Raw genomic sequence first — 19508 nt, 5'->3', positions numbered from 1 at the left:
GATCTAATCTCTCTTGGACACCCCAGCAGACCCCACTTTAATGGTCCACACAAGAGACCAAGAGGGCAGCTCCTTTAATGTAAGCAACAGGCTCAACTGAACCCAAGCTGAATCATCAGAAAAACATGCATAGGTGTATACAGCAAAGGGCTATAACCTGCAACACAGGATATCCACAGATATGCAAGAGTAACTTAATTTATACACCGAAGAGGTAGTGAGAAAAAAACAAAACAATACAGGAAAAGCAGGGGCAAGAAATCTTTCTCTGTTTTAATTCACTATTCTAGCCTGTAGCTTTTCCTGCCACACTGCCCTTACACAGCCAAGAAGTTGTCCCTACGGTTTCTTTAACCCACCCACAAAGAGAGCCAGATCAGTCCCTCGAACGGGCTAAGAAAGCTGACTTCTCTACAGCTGTAAGGTCTGATCCAAATTACCCTAAGAGGTAAAGCTGTCAGCCTGTGAAAGGTCCTGTGAGCGGTTTGCTGGATTGATCTTCAACTGCCCTGTGTCCATTTGTAGAAGGTATTTGGCCAGAAGAGACTACAGAAGAGAAAACTGAACCTGACTGATACATGCCTATGTGAGTAATAAAATACATGAGTTTTGATCACTTACCACATGTTGTAGAGATGCAAGTTACATTACCATTAATATCATCTCAGGAACATTCAAAAAATCTCCTCCAATCACAACAACACAATCATCACGTGCATGCCATCAAATATTTATAGAGATTCCTAGCAAATCTGGTCTACAATAATTAATACATATTTCTCAAAATGCTGAACTTTTTACAATGTAATATCCCCAACCATTTTTACAAAATTGATCAATAAAATTTTTTTGCAATGGGATTCTGCTTTTTATGGGCAAGGTAATTACAAATGTAATAAATCATAAAGAAAAAACATTTAATTCCAAGGTTCTCTGTAAACCTGTTCCATAAAAATTAGTTGATGCATGTTTAGTTCAGTATACTGAAATTGCCCAATATGTGATTAAACTTCAGGACTAAGGAACTTGTAACTCTTTGGAAATCTCAGTCTGTATTTACACATGATCAGGCTTTACCTCCTGCATAAGGAAATACAGATTACATTTTCTGCAGATATTCACTTCTTCATCTCTAACCAGTCATTAAACAATCAGTAACAAATATTTTATATCATTTTATACAACAGCTGGGGGAGATGATTAATTTACCTTCGTAGGAAGGAATTGTAAATGGGTCCACACATTAAGGGAATCAAAAAAAAAAAAAAAAAAAAACAAAACCCAAATGGAAAAAAAAGTTACAGAAACTCTCTCTACATATTTGCTTGGTTAATATACACAGTTGTATCCTCAGCCTCATGCATTATATTTAATAAAATCATGTATCTATCTCAGGTATATCCATGACAAACTGTCCTAAGCCCTCGCTAATTGCAGAATTGAAGATATATAGATGGCAGGATCCATCTGTTAAGTAGAAGCATGAAAGGCTCCAGGATGTAAAAGATATAAAAGATGTAAAAATATAGATGGAAGTATCCTTTATGTAGGACATAGCCTGGCTAAAAATACACTGAATTTTAATCCTGGATGAGGATTAAGGTTATTTATTACAAAAAGAGACAGAGAGAGCAGATAACATCTAGTCCTAATAATTACTTTGTTCTCCAGAAATTTTTTCTATTTGCCAATTTCTCATAATGCTTAATATGTCATAAATCTTATTAAATCTTTGTAGCACAATTTTTTTAAAACTAACACTGAAAATCTGTGCATCTTTCAACAGAACAGCCCCAGAATACAGATGCTAAATTTAGTTCTATTTAATGTCTCTACATTGTTTTGTAACAACTAACAACAAAGAATTGTAACTCAGCAGCATTCATAACTATAGAAATATTAAATGTATAATAAAGTCATACTTGGTCCAAAAATCTATATATCAGTTTAAAATCCCACCACTTGAGAGGATCTTACATGAATCAAGGTATAATGATTCAAGCTGAAAGATATACATTCCAAGAAGAAAATAAACTGATTAAGAAATCTCTTAGGGGAATGAAGGGCACATTCTGGGCTGTCAAATCAACCCAAGTTTAAATGAAAGAGTTTTTGCGTGCTCAGGAGAGAGAGCCATACTGTTTCTGTAATGACCATGAAGAACCTAGATCGCCAGAAGATGTACAGGGGGTTCAGGCAGTTCAGTTAGCAAAACCTTTTTTACAGAAGGATGGTCCAGGAGACCAGGACCAGGAGAAACCTTCCAGTAACTCTTTAATAAAAGCATGTTAAAAATTGTATCCCTACAGAAGAGGACAGTTCTCAAATACCACTGTTTGGCACAATTTCAACTAGGTTAGATTGTTTCAAAGCAATAAGAAACAATTGTATCTAGAAAACAGACTGCTATTGGGAAAAACTGAAGGTGCACTGCTCAGCTAAAAAACTCCTCCATCAGGCACTGTTGGAGAACCAATAATTCTGACCGAGCTCTTTGTTTGGACATCATGAGACAGCTCTGTTGGTGTATGATATCCCCCCAGCTACCCCACTGAATAACAAATTCCTTTGAGCGCCTGAGTCTAAACAAAGGCTAGGCATTTTCCTGGGCTGGATCTTCTGCACATTTGCTATTCAGATCTGCCTCCACCCTGTCTTCAAAAAAAAGGGAGACCAACAGTGTCTCCAGTCTCTGAGGCTAAATTCCATTAGAATATTAGCTAGAACAGATACCAAGTTTCATGTCTTCTGGGTGAAACAGATTAAAATTCATAAGGTTTGAAACATTTGCCTGCCCAGTTTCTCTTTGCAAAGCAAGCCCTTCCCTTCAGCCCTGTTCTACACCCAGCAACTTTCAGCGGCTTCCATGAAACCACTTCTGCAGTCTTCCCTTGGAGTTTTTTTCTATAACCCCTTTAGCTTGGCTGTAGCTCCTCATGCTCTACCTACATGCTGAGGTCTTCCTGGAACATGCTGCCTGCTTGACATCATGCTCCTGGACATCCCCCACCTGTGTGCATTCAGTTTTCCCTTAGATGTACGCTGCCAAACTTTTTTCCCACCCTACCGGAAGCTGCGGATGACGGCATACAAAAAGCAACCTCCTTGGGCTTGCCAGAGCTGCCCCCTTGCATATGCGGTCCTCCACTCATAGATACATGTACGAATTTCAGATACATTTATGTGAAACATTCAAGGAATAGCTCAAGATTATGCGCATCTATGATTCCAACTGCCACGTTTCCTCGATTATCAGCCCGCCTCTGACATGGACAACTGCTGCGTATTAAGCAACCGTGATCTGACACAGTACAAGTATACACATTACACGGTTGTTAATAGCAATAATGGTACTTTTACTGAATTTCTATTGTCAAAGCATTGCACAACATTAATTCACTTCCAATTATTAGACTCACTGTACAGATGTACAGTGGGAAAGTGGGTTAGAGCCACATTCATCCTAGCCTCACTCAGCTAGAAGACGCTGGCTTCCACGTTGTCCTCCACCTAACCTTTCACATCATTAATTTCAAACAGTTATAAGTCTATCTAATGAAACAAAATTATTCCCTAACATTTTGATACAATAAATATATAAGAGTGCGATTTCAGAGGAGCTAGGCATGGACAAACTAAAATTATCTATACCATTTGCAATCTCTGGATTAGCCATCTCCTTACTTCAAATTCCTGAGTTTTGTACTCCAAGATGACTTCTTTACAGACTGAGATTCAGACTGAAAAATCATGACATGCAGCACAATGGGGATAAATATTATACTAAAAGATATTTTAAAACTTGTTTTTTAAAGCTCATATTATGAATATAAGTATATTCCTGTGGAATATCACAAACAACATGAGATGCTTCTACATCCCTTTTATTAACATAGTGTATTTTCTCATTAGTTCTGTATTTCATCGCAAAGAGAAAATGTCTGCATTTGTAATATACGGTATATAGTGTTTTAGAAATCTCTACTGATACCGCCTATTTCTGTACTGCTGACAACTAACACATTATTCCATCACAGAAATGAAGCTAACAAAACCACCATAAATACACAGTACCTTGCAAAGAACATTGTTTGCTTAATTTGAAATAGAATAGGGCAAAATAAACTCAGAAATAATAGTGACTGCAAACTGGATAATGGCAATGAAAGAGCCAGTGCAATTTTGGACTATATGATGCTGGAAAGGTAAGAGTCTCTCATTAAGGGTAATGAGATTGGATTTGCCTTGTTATCAAAAGGTAATAATAAATGCAAAAGAACTCATAAGAACTAAAGGACTTGAAAAAGTACTATCTTGGGGAAAATTAAGACAATTAAATGTACATATGCTGAATGACAGCAAGAACAATTTCAAATACGTATGGTGACAATTCAGTTGAAACTGCAGCTTGCTATATACTATTTTTGCATGGATTTAAGGCTGAATTTTGCTTTGGCTACCTTCTGTTGCTTTCTGCCTCTAGCTCTGGAGGAGTAGAAACAAATCCATGGAGTGACCATGCTTTGACAATTATCATACTGCACATACAGACAGACATTCTGGCAAAGTAGAAGTCAGCACACCTAGCAGCTAAGCTAAATATGATGACCATCTGCAGGAGTAAAGATGGGTGTCAGCTGGTATGAAAGAGTGACTTGGCCACATTCCCAAACAACTGTTTGTATAACTCTGGAGTCCAAAACCATCTACACAGACATGCTGTCAGCTTCTAACCAATCCTACCCCCCAGAATAACAGGAGATATGAGCCTTAACATTTACCGTGCAAGCCTTAAATACTTCTTATAATATAAGCCTTAGTACTTACTGAGAGAGTTAGCAATGAGTTAGCAATCATAATTTATTTCTAAAAGGTCCTGTTACAGAAGAAATCCCCCAACAAAGAAGAAATGCCCAATTTAAATTTAGGATTTTAATTGTACACATGACTACCATTATAGCTATCTACAAATCTTTTTGATGGCACAATCACAGGAAAAAGGATGACTAAGTACTACTAAAATATTTCCAACCTCTCAGTATTAATAACTCTAAGCAATGAAATGTAGAAAGAAAAACTGATTTTATGTGTTTGAACACAATCCCTTGCATCATTTTAGCATTTTTTTAACCGGCTGCTTCTTTTGTACTAATTTTATAAAATTATATAAATATTTTTGACTAACGAAGAATGATCAGAATTGTGTCTGATTCAAACTGTTCATGCTGCTTCCTTTTAACTTAGACCAGATAAACATATATTATTGTATTAAATCTATACAGTCATACTTGTGCAGTTTCAATGCTGGACTGCACTGATGAGAAAGGGATCGGAACCTATTCAGTAGCAGTGTTACAGTCATAAGCCTTTAGTGTAAACAATTACTTATGGGTACATACTTTTATTATTTTGTTATAAAATTCTTCAAATTACAAAATTCTAATTTTTTGGTTTGGTTTTGGTTTCAGCTAACTATGCAGAGAGTAGTTAGCACCTATATTTTATAACCTCTTGAGACCTTTCAAATCTCATTCACTGTTTATAGCACAGTGTTGATTAATTTAAGCTACATGAGCACATGACTTCTTAATACTGCACTTCACTGCTAATGTTTTCTACTTTGGTAATGCTCTTTCTTCTTAAAGTGCAACACTCATACTTTTTTACAATGAGCCTCATCTCATATTCAAATTATTAGAATTTATTTTGTTTACTGTCCTCCTGCATACACATTTGCAGTTGATGCAAATATGGAAAATATTTGCCCTTACACGAGATCCTTATCCCACTCTCTACTTTAGGGAACAGATTAATACATTTTTAACAGTTAAGTGAACAAATATTTTTCTATACTGCTACATTTTTGAAACCAGAGCTATATCTCAACCCCCTAGTATCACCCATCCTTAGTACTTTCAAATTTTCATAAATCAACCAAAGCAACACGTGCTTATTTATCTGATAATGTATCAGCTATCTGATAATGTAAAAAAGGAATTAAAAGGAAAACATCTGCTGACGCAGAAAATATTGGAAGTTTTTTTAAAAGTCAAGTTACAAAATCTTATTTTACTCCCAGTTTAAGGAATAGTATTTTTAAGGAACAGCGTTCAAAAAGAGAAGGGAATACTATTGTTTTATACTTTTTTAAATTTCACTAATACATAACAATACAAAGAAAAAAAGTAAGACTTTTCTTAAGCGTTTAGTGCTACAAAATGACACACATTTGGACAAACAGTGTCAACCTGGGAAAAAGTGTTCTCTGTTCAAATGAAAACACTCTATAAAACACAAACACTGAAAAAATAAAATAAATCGATAGTGTCCTCCCAGAAGGCAAAGTAGATAATTTTATTGTTGCAGAATGAGCAAAACAATGGAGCATCTACTGTGATCAGGAATCTGTACAATTTCTGTTTAATACCATAAAAAAGCTGATAGCTTTTCTTTTTAATGCTGATTAAACTTTTCTTACATATTCAGCACATGTGATTTTGTTTTCAATAACAGTGAAAAATCACACAACTATCTTTTACTGAAAAAAGTGAGGTCTTACCCATTACTTTAAAAAATGCCTATTTAAACTGATCTAGCTTTGAAAGTGTGGAATGTCAGAACTTAATTTGCTAGTAGTATCTTTTACTGTGAAGGCACACCTCTAAAAGTCAAGAAGAGTAACTGATTTAAAGAATACTAATAAATACATTTTCAGAAAAGTTGAATCTAAATACTAACTCAATGTGCACTTTTGCATAAAAACAAAGTCAGAAAAAAAAATTTCAACATTTGCCATCCTAACTTCTTTGGTGAGACTGAAACAAGAAATCAGATAGGAAGGTGTTCCTCTTCATTTCTGTGGTGAGAGTACCATATTCCTATCTGGAAAAGCAAGCTTTAATCACCATGGAGTTCAACACCAATCTCCCATGTCTAAGAAAATGTCCTAATTGCTAGGCTACAAAGCATTCCTGGAAGAAATCACTCTACAGCTCTCCTGTTAGTGCTGCTCTGCTTTGTATTGCCAAATTAATTGGACCAAACAGAATGTGAATTTGTTAGTGGTAAAAATACTACTTTAAAGGGAAACAAAAAGCTTAATCTGGTAGCTTTATTTTTTCCTTCTCTCTGAACACTGAGCTAAAAAAGCTTAATACTTTTTAGTGCTCTTTTTGAATGGTTCTAAAAATTCCGGAATTCATTTGTCAAAAGTGGTAAGTCACAGAACTATTCCCTAGCAGATGCTAAGGAGAATTTGCGTAGACTACTTTTGACAAGCTTATAGGGTGTGAAGTTACTATGGGGAAACAGGTAACAAAAATAGCATTAAAGATCCCTGCCTCTTTTATTTTTCATCATGCATGTCAAAAGATACATGAACATTCCACGTTGCGAAGAGCAAGTTCCTTTAGCATACTGTATTTTTTGGAAAAACAAATGAGCATATAAATAATGACTATTTAACTGATTTAAATATCTTTAATGATTTAAAGATCTGAAAGCTCAATAAGGTTTCTTAAGAGCTTTATTCCGCCCTGTACTTCCTCTGTTAGAATATACACTATATTTATATGGGTATGCATGTATCCTCACAATATGTATAAGAATACACAAGAATATATACAATACATATTTATGTATATACATACCAACCACATATACAGATATCTACAGTGCATACGAGATTATACAAGAAGGAGGTGGAATAAAGCGCTCAGAAATAGCCTTACTGACCTTTGAGATTTTATCAATACTTACTTTTTTAAGACAAGCTTTTGCAAGTGGAGGAATTATTACACTCCAAGGTGTTGCTGAAATTTTCTCTACTAAAAAAAATAAATTCTCAAATTCTTTAATTTGAATCAGTTAATTTGAAACAAATGTACTTAACATAAAAGACCACAAAAAATAAGTTAACAGATGACCATTAATAATGCTGCAGGGAACTAAGAAGGTTGTTCTTGTTTAGGCTCCATTATACTTCATGGATTTTCCAATATTATTTAAGCAGGGTTTCCACTGACCACTCTGTTATTTAGCATGCATGCTAACAGCAAAGAGAGCCATGAAAGGTTCAGGAGCCCTCTACCATGGGTTAAGAAAGAAGGTTGCAGTGGCAATACGTCTCCTTGGGTCATCAGTAGTAGAATCACATACAAAGTAAATAGTTAAAATGTTTGGCTAACAGGAAAGCTAAACCTGGATAAAGCACAGCAGCAAAAGTGCCATCCTGAGCCATTATCTGCCTGCTTTTTTGTATGCAAAAAGGAACTAATCATATATGGTAGCTGGACACTGAAAAACAGGTATTAAAGTGAAGTTGAATACAGTTGCTTCAACGAATTTGAAGAGCAAGCTAGTTTTAAAGATATATTTAAAAAATTATAACACTGAGATTTGTTCGACAGTGAACTAACTTTGCACAAAGGAGAAGAGCTCTACGTCTTATTTGAGGTAGATTTCTTCAGCTTCTTACTGGACTGCTTTATCTTTTTTCTTCTTTTATACACTGAAAGCAGCAGTTTTAGTGAGGGATTATTGAAAAGCAGTGCTTCTTTCCTGATGCCTATGAAAACCAAATCTTTTAGGAAACAAATTATGCTGAATGCTACAGAGAGATAATTTATCCGCTATCGCTTTGCAATTTGCCATGTAATTTTACTTCCTTTTGAGGAAAAACTTTTTGTGCTACAGCTGTGTTAGTCAGAACTTACATAAATTAGCCTGTTAATGGACAATTTGACATAAGACTTCTGTGAACGGAAATGTAAAAACATTCTTGACAATCCAGAAATTTTGTTCTGACAGTATTAAAAACTTCTGGTAAAACCATTAGTACACAGCTGAATTGCACAGCATACGCACTCAAGTTGTTAAGGCTTAAATTAGCAAACCATTATGTAAACAAATTTTAAATATAATTTAAAGGAATTAAATGACAAACTCTCTGCAGAAACACCTGACATGCAATTAGAAAAATGTTTCCAAGTTTTCTGTTTTTCAGAGTATAAATCACTGACATAATAATAAAATGAAAATAATTTTAGTCAAACCTAGATGAGAAATGTCCATCCCTAGTATCTCAACACTGACAGTTGACATTATTTTCCACAATCACAGAGCACAAAGTTCAGTTAAATCACTTTTTATCTATTATGTATTTCACATCCTGATTTCCTCTCAATCATCCTTTACATATGTAAATAGAAAAATGAGTCATCAAACTGCTCTATTCTGCGCACCAGCATTTCTGGAAAAAATGGAAGCATGGTAACACAACTATTTTTAAGAATCATCATTTGCTCCCATCTATTTTCACTTTTAATTTGATCAGAAATTGCAATCTTAATGAAGTCTATGAGATGGTAGACTGATTTCTAGAGAAAAATATGTGGCTTACACTGAGGCATCAATCTTCCATCTAATCTTTTCTGACAGTGTTGTATGAATTTCACATAGTTCAAAACATCCACCCCACCTCACAAAACACTTTGATTTGAAGAAACTGTACTCTCATTCAAGTTTACTTTTGTACCCTGAAGTGTATCTCTGCTTCTTTAAGAAGAGAGAAACAGAGCTGCACACCTTCATGCATTAGGTGTTTATAAAGGAAATTCATCTTTCTAGACTGTATAAGCAAATATTAGGAAAAAGCTTTTACAGGAACAATGCAAAAGTCATGTTTTATTATCTGATGTCTTTTGCTATACAAGGCTCTAGCACAACTGCATTAAAGAAAAGAACACGTAGTGATAGCTACAGTTTTGGGAGGACTGAATCAAGTTTCTGTCCATTCCTTGCCAAGCTGCAGAGGAACATCACCCAGACGTTTTGCTCACTTCTCCATTGCCCTACTCACACCTCAAAGAGAAGGGAGAATAAAATGGAAACAAGTAAATTAACAAACCTACCACTATGTTGGCCATTAAAATGCTGCTGTACGGAACAGAAATAGTAGGATCTGGAGCAGAAGTGCTGACATTCCATGAGAAACTGTGTAAAATATGTAGAAAATACCAAATAATGCCAGCTTTTTTCTAAGCAGCTATATTACTTCCTTCTGAAATGCTGCCTCATGTAAAATCCTGTTACTAACATTCTGGTTTCTTACAAAGTATGCACAATGAACAGGTTGCCACAATAACATTAACACTGTTTCTAAATACTAGGGTAATACAAATGAAGAAGACACTTGTATTTTTTCTATATGCCATACAATCACCAACTGTTTTCAGTAAGCACAACCACTGATATGATTACTAACAGTATGAACACAGTGAATACTCTCACTGAATGACTAAATTTAAGCCTAAATTTAGTAAATAAATTAATAGCCCTCTCATCTAAAAATGCTCCCATTAAATGTAGTTTGTCTGCAACCATGTGAAGAAAGAGTAGACTTGGGTGAAAAATATGAAAAGCTAACCAATACTCAATGTACATGCCAGAACTTAAAATACACATTTAGTAATGCCTTTTGACATATTCAAATAAGAATCATTAGAAGGTATGTGCCTCATTAGCCACTAGGATGTATCAGTTACTGTCAATTAATTTTGTAAGTGCACTGTAATCACAGAATTCTCGTAATAAAACTAGCATGCCTACTGACTCCCATTACAAGGAATTAATACTTTGGGATGTCATATATTATTTTAAGTAGAGGGAGAAAAATGTATATAATAAGTTCTGGTCTATATTTTTTAAACACTCCTTAAAATATATTTGGCATTTACTTTAAAAGGTAAAAAATGGCTCCAGAGGCTTTCCCTAAATTATTACATCATCTATACCACATTTAAAAAAATATCTTAGCTAAGAATAACAGCTGGAAGGAACCTCTTAAGGGATCACATACATCCCCCTGCAGTCACGAGCAACCACATCATATAAATCCTTCCTTAAACTTGTCTTTAAAACTTTACTAAGTTATTTTTCTCCTTCCAAGGAGTCATAGCAAAGATTTTCCCAAAGCTTTATGCTACCAACTGCAAAAATCTTTTCCCAAGACAAAAGCATTTATGGTCAATTTACATGCATTTGGTCTTACTTATTCACTGTCCTCTAGTTTAATGATTATTTTTACTGCTTATTATTTAAACTTGCTGTATTTCTAGATATCGATTATAATTTCTCCAGCTTTTGCCTCTCTAATCTCTCTAGTCTCCTCTCACATGATGGACTCTTCGTTCCTTTGATCATCCTTTGTATGACTTTCTTTGTACTTGTCACAGTTTGAATTTAGCTTTATCAAAGATGGGTAACATATGGTACACAACATCCAAGGTGAAGTCTCATCAGTACTACCATCACTGGCGTAAATCTCCACCTCTGCTGGAAATATCTTGAATCTGGGGTCCTACTTGACTTTTTCTGGGCTTGGCACTTCAGTAATTCACAGTTCACCATCCTTTCCAACTTATGAACCCCTAGCTTGTAGGAACTTGGTGCACAACCTTTAATATTAATATAATTTATAGTGGTAAAAATTCACATGGAGAGAACAAGAGTCATCTAAACATGTATCAAACTACTTTACTAACATTAAACTCACCAGATAGATAAAGAAGGGTTTGTCCCTACATGTAGATTAGTCAGGAATGTTGAGCCAATGAAAAAAATTAACAAATACTATTTTTCTGGTGTTGCTCTATCTATATTATAGCAATTGTTCTGCTTATAAAAGACATTACCTGCCAGTTATTTAATCATCTTTTGCATTAATTTATACTATATGGTCTGTTAGCTTTCAGAGAAAGGCATTGTTAAAGCAATTGTACCTTATAAAAAAGTTCCCTATACTCCTCACATAATCAGGCTCAACTACTGTATAATCTCCTGCTGACCCCTATAATTTTTCAGTGGTGAATGACAAGTGGCTCAGCTTTGTCACAAAGTATAAATGATATTTTCATGTATGTTATTAGGGCATTTTCTTGGCATGTGGAAGCTTGGAGTTCAACAATGGCAAAACCTAAATAAAGCAAGGCAAGTGCAAACAACAAGGATATCTTTATCTGAAGTTAGGACAATCCTCAGGTATGTCTTCAGCACATGTCTTCAGGGAACTTCAGTGCTGTGAGGCCTATTTTCTGGGTTTCAAATAGCATCCGTCAAAGATAAACACATAAGTTGTCCCCTCATCAAATCAAGAATATACAATCCAGGTTCACCTGGATTGCTCTCCCAAACCTAGGCGGCTAAATTGTACCTAAGTGGCACTTTCAGCCCTTAAGACCTTTGCTGTATCTGGTCCTAAAGCTGTTTCTGCTGCAAGAGCACTACCTTTTTAATACACTCCAGTGGAGTCATCAATGATGCACTGCTTTAGAAACAAATCAATATCAAGTGGAAACTTCTCTCACTCTATCCTAAGTGATTTAGACTAATAGAATGGAAAAGATCAGAGGTCCTGGGTTGTTTCACTATATTGTTCAGAGCAGCACGTAGAAAACAGTGGAATGAAACTGTAGCAAGCCGTATTTCATAACCATTAGAAAAACAACCATGTCCATTAGGAACTAGGAAACAAAACAGAAAACAACTCAGAGACAGACATTAGGGAACCATTTCATCTCCCATGTAAATAACTGCCTTTAACAGACATTACGGATGCTGGTGATCACAGTTATTCATCCTCCCTGATTTGGGTAGCACCTCATCACAAACTGGTGTGAAAACCAAGTTCTGTAGCTATGATAACATAAAGTACATGCATAAGCAGCTGCAATACATACTGCTGCACTTGAAGCAAACTGAATTCTCAAACAAGCTGACAGCTCCCCTTCACGCTGCCAGGCCACACAAACGTGTTCTTAGAACACTCTTGCCTAAAGAAAAAAATACTACAATGTACACATGCGAGAGAAGGTATTTTTCTGTAAGCTTTGCACTAATTGCACTAATTTCAGCTGAGTGACAGTGAAGCTAGCTACTTCCCACTATCTAAGTCTCCAAGTTAAAAGCCCCGAATACCTTTGCCAGACCTGCCTGAGAACGGGAATTAAGCAGACATGCCCTCTCCTGCTCAAGTACACCCTTCCCTCTTTGCAGAGGATGCAGAGAAGAAGGGCAAACTACACTGACCTATTTCTGAAGAGGCACAGGCATGAATACTGAATAGGCCACTACTGCATTTGGTCCCAAAGCAGTTTTACCACTTTTTGAAATGTTATCATTACTCATTCACAATGGAGTCACTCCGTCTTACTCACTACGTTATGTTCGGCTTTAAAAGGTCATCTTTTGCCTGGACAAATATTTCTAATGCAAAATCAAAAGGATGATTTCAGAAGAATTCCCTGAATTCTGGCTGCAGCCAGAAGTGAAACACAGCAAGCAATATAAATCAATGTAACATTACATTTAAAATTTTAAATTACATTCCTGAAGCAGATGGAAGGACCTTGCATGCAAAAAGATTACTAATCAATGTAATTTTTATGAAATAAAGCTTTATTATGTTTTATTACTTTCTCTACTTTTTAGTCTATTGGGATTAGTAATCCTCAATTTTTAATGAATTGCTTCCATTCTCCTATTCTGAAAACTGCACAAAAACTAAGAACTGTCTTAGCTTTTCTTGCTGGGCCATCTTTAGAGGTTTTGTTCAGCTAGGGGACGGGAGGGGTCTGGTTGTGAGTTTTGCTACTCCTCCCTCCCTCCCCTTTGGATCATTTCAAAATTTCAGTTCAGTCTGTTTCCCAGTTAACTAGCAACATTATAATAATGAATGATAAAAAGCATGGATTCTAACCACTTTATCCTCCTTTGGGAAAGCATCCAAGGAAGCAGAATAAAAAGAGAAAAGAAAAAAGAAGAGAAAAAGAACAAAGTAGGCAAGTATTAATAGGCAGATTTCAAAGAAATGCAATTCTAATAAACTCTCTACAAAGAGCTAAAAACATAAGATTTCCAAAAAAAGTTTTAAATAAAAAATTACACCACTGCATATGTAGAAAACACATATCCCCACCCGAGCACATGGAAGTATGAACAATTTCACAAACAACATAGAAGTTATAAATGAATGGAAACTTTCACAGTTTCCGTTTCTGTGAATTGCAACACTAAGTGAAAAATAATTAAAATATGTTCAATTTCTTTCTGAGTAAAGATAAGCTGTGCTTGATATACTCCAATTATTATTATAAGCTAATATATCAAAGTAAACAAGATTTTCACAGACTTGTTCTAATGATACCACCTGCAGGTGATACAATATAATGCATCCATGTAACTTAAAATATGAATATATCAAAATTTCACTCATCGCACCTACATGACTTTTTCAGAAAGTTAATTTAACTTAAGTTAATGCACTTGCAAGTACATCAGGGTTACGGAAAGCTCCCCAAATAAAGACAAAATGGTATTTTTCAGAGTCATTTTGTCTTGCTTTATATGAAATTTCAGAAGCCATTATTCAAATAAGTTTTAGCCCAAAGAAAGTCAAAAGACCATAAACTAGTTCTCCGGTGAATGTGATTATCTGCTGTAGATCTCATAATCACTTTTTACTGTATTTGTACAGATATAAAAAGGTGAGCTTCCCATACAAGACTGGCACCTTGAAGCCCTCTGCAGAAAGTTATCTCATCCCATGATAGTTAACAAAGTATTCATACAGTAAAAAGGTATTTGTAAAATGTTTTATAACACACCATGGTACTAGATGATGAGCCAAAAATAAACGTTGGATAATGGCCTTCCAAATATAGAGCCTACCAATCACGTACAAGCGAATAGCCAGTTCCTTGTAACGGACTGCCTGAACGGAGGCTATCCCAGGACAGCCTTCAGTTTTGTGGACAGTTACTGCAGCTAACTGCATACAAGTCAGAGAGAGAAAGATAAATCTCACCTGCCTTAAAGTGTGATACCTAATCCAGATTAATCTATAGTTTCACTTTTAAACTAAATTAAAAATATACTGACATTACACTCTCAATGTGGTATGAAAGATTTTTTTCTTAACCAAAAAAAGGACTGATAAGAGAAATCTAAAAATGTGTATGAAAAACTTTTTTAAAAGAGATACAAAATAATAGTACAATAAGAACTTCTCAATATGGAGTTTTAACTCAACAAAAGGATTTTTCTTTCATTCTAACCAAAACAAGAATGTTTACTTCAAGTATCACTCAATACAACCATATACTACATATTCTCTTATTTTAATTAACCAACTCTCTGAATCCTGCATTCCACAATTATTAAATACACAATTCCCTTAATACCTACCTCATAACAAAGTGATGAATGAAATGTTCAAGTAAAATGAAACATGAAATGATAAATTTAAGATGAACAAACTGTAGTTTGATAATGCCAAAGAGACTTTTTCTTAAGAGCACACGTCAGGACACTTACATTGTTTGATCGCAGAGAGACACGACCTCCACATCGAGCACAAAACTTGGTCCGGCAATAAGAGCATAAATGGCCACAACCATCTGCAAACTTTGTTTTATGACAGATTCCACATGTTGGAGCATCATCCTTGTGCTCTCCCTGGTAACGGCGGGCTTCTTCCCCTATCTTTCTTACTTGTTCTTTATAGCTTTCAAATTGCTGATGCAACCTCCTGCATAGATGAGAAAAAAGTTTATATAGCAAGAATGGAAGGAAACATGATTATTGTATATTTCTTTCTTCCAATTTATAACTAAGACTAATATTCCTGTACATTTCATCTCATATCAAATACCCACTGCATCTGGAAAACTGCAATAGGACAATCTGAAGGAAAAAACTAACATGCATTTATATTCATGTTAGATTTACTTAAAAGATAGTGAGAAAATCATTTCACTTGAACAGAAACTGATCCGAATATGCAAACATGGACAAAATTGCACAGCTTTATGTAAAAGCATCTAATGTACAAAATAAAAGCTAAAATATAATTGCCTGGGCAAATCTGCCTTGCCTTTCATCATAATTATATAAAATAATCATCATTATATAAATTATATAAATGATGATTTTATAAAATAATCATCATTATTTTAGTTATACAGCAGCTGTAATCAAAAATTATAACCAAGCTTTGGTTCCAGTGTCATGCTTCTGTTTTCAAAATCTAAATTACTAATATATGTAACTTAAGGACTCCAGCAAGCATTCTACTATCACACTAGCCATATGACAATTTTAAAACCATTTTCTAAGTGAAATCTGCATCTTAACATTCCATAGCTTTATAGAATATTCTATTCTATTAATGTTAATAACAGAGATATGGGAGATTATTTAACGTAAAACTCTGACCTGTCTCCTGTCCCACGTTACAGACATTTGTTTTAACTTAACTGGAGGAGTATATAGGAGTATATAGGCGCACTAACAGGTATACAGAATTCTAAGATGAAAACTGGTGTTCAGTGTGGATGTTACTACAGGTAGTGCTTATGTCTGTTTGCTAGTGCCAAATTAGGCCACAATGGCAACTACATAATTTGTTATGAAACAGAATTTTACTACATGAAAAATTTCCATCTTATTCCTTTATGGAGCTAATCTTCGAAATATGAATAAGCCATAAATGCAGAGTAGCCGTTCTCTTCCAGCTGCCCCAAACAGCAAACAGCCTGACGGTATGCCCACCAACCAGCAACATTTCCTGCTACTCAGAAGACCTGGCTTCTATTCCTGAACACGAGAATTCACTCCTTTGTTTTCCACTTCCCCTTCTGTAAGTCAGGAATAAGGCTAATTTGATAATTAAAGATGAAATCTTTTATATCACTATGATGTGAAGATCTACGTTACAGTTACGCAATATCATCTCTGAGAAGCGTGTGTTCTCCTGCTTCTCTCTATGAGATTTTGGCTGTAAGGGTGAAGCTTCACAGAGGAACCAATTAAAGGGCTCTCCACCTCCAAAAAGGGCAAGCCAGCTTCTCTCCTGCTCCTGGATGCATGCAGTTGCTGCTCCTTACACACTGGTTTTGACACCCACCAAAAAAAAAAAAAGAAGAAGAAGAAGAAAAGGACATGGCCAGAAGCAGAAAAGAACAGGAGAAAGTAGGATCACCCTTTTCATGGCAACTAGCTGGTAGATCAGCTCAGTTGTCATGTGAAACCTCACCTTAGAGCTTAATTAAAAGGATTATATTCCGACTCTGCTAACTATTTTACTACTGATCAAATCATACAGGAAATGAAATTTTCTTTAGGTGCACTGGGACAGTACTGCAACTCCTGAGTTGGAGTTTTGTTGGCTTGTTGTTGGTTGGTTGTAAGCCAAGAGCTTAAGCATGCAACGCATGAGGGTACAGGTAGGGTACATTTACAACTAAGTCTTTTCACCATACTATATGGAAACTACAGACTCTCTCCCCTCAGCGTTTTCAAATGTGGCACTAAATCTACATCTCCATGGATAATATAAAAAATCCAGGAACAACTAAAGAGCTTATTAATAGAAACAGAGAGTCTTGAGTTTAACAAATGATAAGAGTAGGCGTGTTGTCTATAGAAGTCTTCATCATATCCTTCATTCTCCACCTGCTTTGAGCTACCTGCTCCATTAATTAGCATTGAGATTCACACCATTTAACCAATGTATTTCTAGTGAGAGAATTCTATATTTGTGCAGGAATTTCTTTTTTGATGGTGGACTTGTTTCAAGTTTTAAGATACAAGTAATCAGCGTTAGTTAGTCATATATAACTAACATTTCCCCTAAATACTGTTTTGGTGAGGTGAATATTTTTACTTTACAATGATAGTCAAGCTTAGAAAATGATAACTAAACTTTACTAATAGAAATCAGGATCCAATACACATACTCCGTTTGGACAGGAATATCACTGCTCATAATTATATAAATCAATCAACTCTCACACTAAAAATAGTGACTTTATTAGGACACCACTCTTCTGAGGACACAAATATAGTAAAAGGAGAAGCTAAGAAGCCAAATATTCTATTCTCCCTCACTACAAACATGATGCATTATACTTAGTGCTTTATGCTAATGAAAACCTTGGCAGGAGTAGCAATTTTGTTTTGCTTTGTTTTTATTTTGCTAACCTGCTCAAGAAACATTTGAAGTGTTGGTGAGACAGGAAAGTGGGTCAAAAGAATTAGGCAAAATACTGAGGAAACTTAGCACCACGTTACTGGATTACACGTGTGATTACTACTTTTCTTTGACAGCTACTTACTTAAAATGTATACAAACAACTGAAAATGTTCAGGAATGCATATATTAACCAGCTTAAAGAATGTATTTAAACAACAGAGAGGTCTGTAGGTAAATTTCTTATTATATCAAATGTTTTATTCAGAAATGGAACCATGGAAGCTAAATTCACTTCTCCTCCACTGCTATAAGATATGCAAGCTCTGACTACTAATGTGGCAAAGGGAAGATAACAGGAAGCACTACACCTGCTCCTATTCTTTCACTTAGGCGGTGTATAGCTGAAGTTTTTTCTGATCTTGTATGAAGCTCAGAAAGTATATTAACACAACGATCTTTTGCCCTTCTGTGTGAACCAAAGGGCAGACAAATGTACTGCCAACTAAGCAAAATTTAACTGAGAGTAGATTTTGCTTGTTTATAAATAAACCTTGCTAATAAATTTTTTATTTTCTCCATCAGTGTTAAGACCTGCAAACAAGTGCTTATCTTGCATGTTCATACTCTTCATTACTGAAGAAATCCTAACACTTTATCTTCAACTGGAATGGAGTGGAAGGAAACAGTTGTGAACTTCAGGAGCCTGCACACAAGTTTATATGAATGCTATTAGCTAATGTAGGAGATGAAGAGGTCATCAGACATGCTTCACTCTCCTAGGGTTTTTAGTCAATTAATTCCTACTATGCACAGGGACGCAGTGACGTAAGATGGCCAGTTCTTCAAATTATGCTTTATTAATGCAGGGCTGTGTAAATAACTGCTACTTTGATTTGAATTAGTGAATTAACTTATCAGCTCTAAGGGAAATCGAAGGAATTTCAGTCACCAAAATCTGTTATTTTCCAGTATTGTAACAGAATGCAAATTTTTACAAAGCAGAAAGAATCTTATTTAGCCTGTGTGTGGTTCAACTACTTCTTTTGAAAGGTCTGAACTATCTTTCTCACCTTTCCGAGGAATGTCTGAATGTCTGTATTTCTGGCTATTCTAAAAGGCAGCAGCTAAGTCCCTCTCAAATTCTCTTACATATACAGTCTTGGCTTATACAGGAGACTTAAATATTCTCTGGAGCAAAAATCAGAATGCCTATAGCACCTACAGGTTAGGTTAAAGGCTTCATAATGGCATATAACATTGATAGGGGAAGAGAGAGGGAAGATAGAGAAGAGACAGCGGAGACAGGAGCACCCTTTGGCAGATATGGCTTCAATCCCCTCTCACAGAAAGAACCACAGGCTACTATGTAAGAAGAATATGTTACATATACTTAAGCCATTTTTCATCAAGCACCCCACAATTCAGCTATACTACTGAGGTCAATGCCATAGCCAAAAAACAATGGCTTCCTCTCCCA

At 35.4% G+C, this 19508-nt stretch overlaps 1 protein-coding gene across 14 annotated transcripts in view; it reads right to left on the bottom strand.

The window, feature by feature from the left end:
* The window catches only part of RIMS1 (regulating synaptic membrane exocytosis 1), a 356720-nt gene that overhangs the window by 209968 nt on the left and 127244 nt on the right, over positions 1-19508 (bottom strand). For all 14 annotated transcript variants that reach the window (XM_064508655.1, XM_064508656.1, XM_064508658.1 and 11 more), the window contains exons 3-4: positions 15373-15586; positions 13757-13768 (exon numbers count right to left, since the gene is read on the bottom strand). In XM_064508655.1, coding sequence (XP_064364725.1) covers positions 13757-13768; positions 15373-15586 — 226 coding nt within the window. The remainder of the gene's footprint in view (positions 1-13756; positions 13769-15372; positions 15587-19508) is intronic.

The sequence above is a fragment of the Dromaius novaehollandiae genome, chromosome 3 (assembly GCF_036370855.1).
Source record: "Dromaius novaehollandiae isolate bDroNov1 chromosome 3, bDroNov1.hap1, whole genome shotgun sequence".
Classification (NCBI taxonomy): domain Eukaryota; kingdom Metazoa; phylum Chordata; class Aves; order Casuariiformes; family Dromaiidae; genus Dromaius; species Dromaius novaehollandiae.
This window is presented reverse-complemented; position numbering and strand designations above follow the sequence as displayed.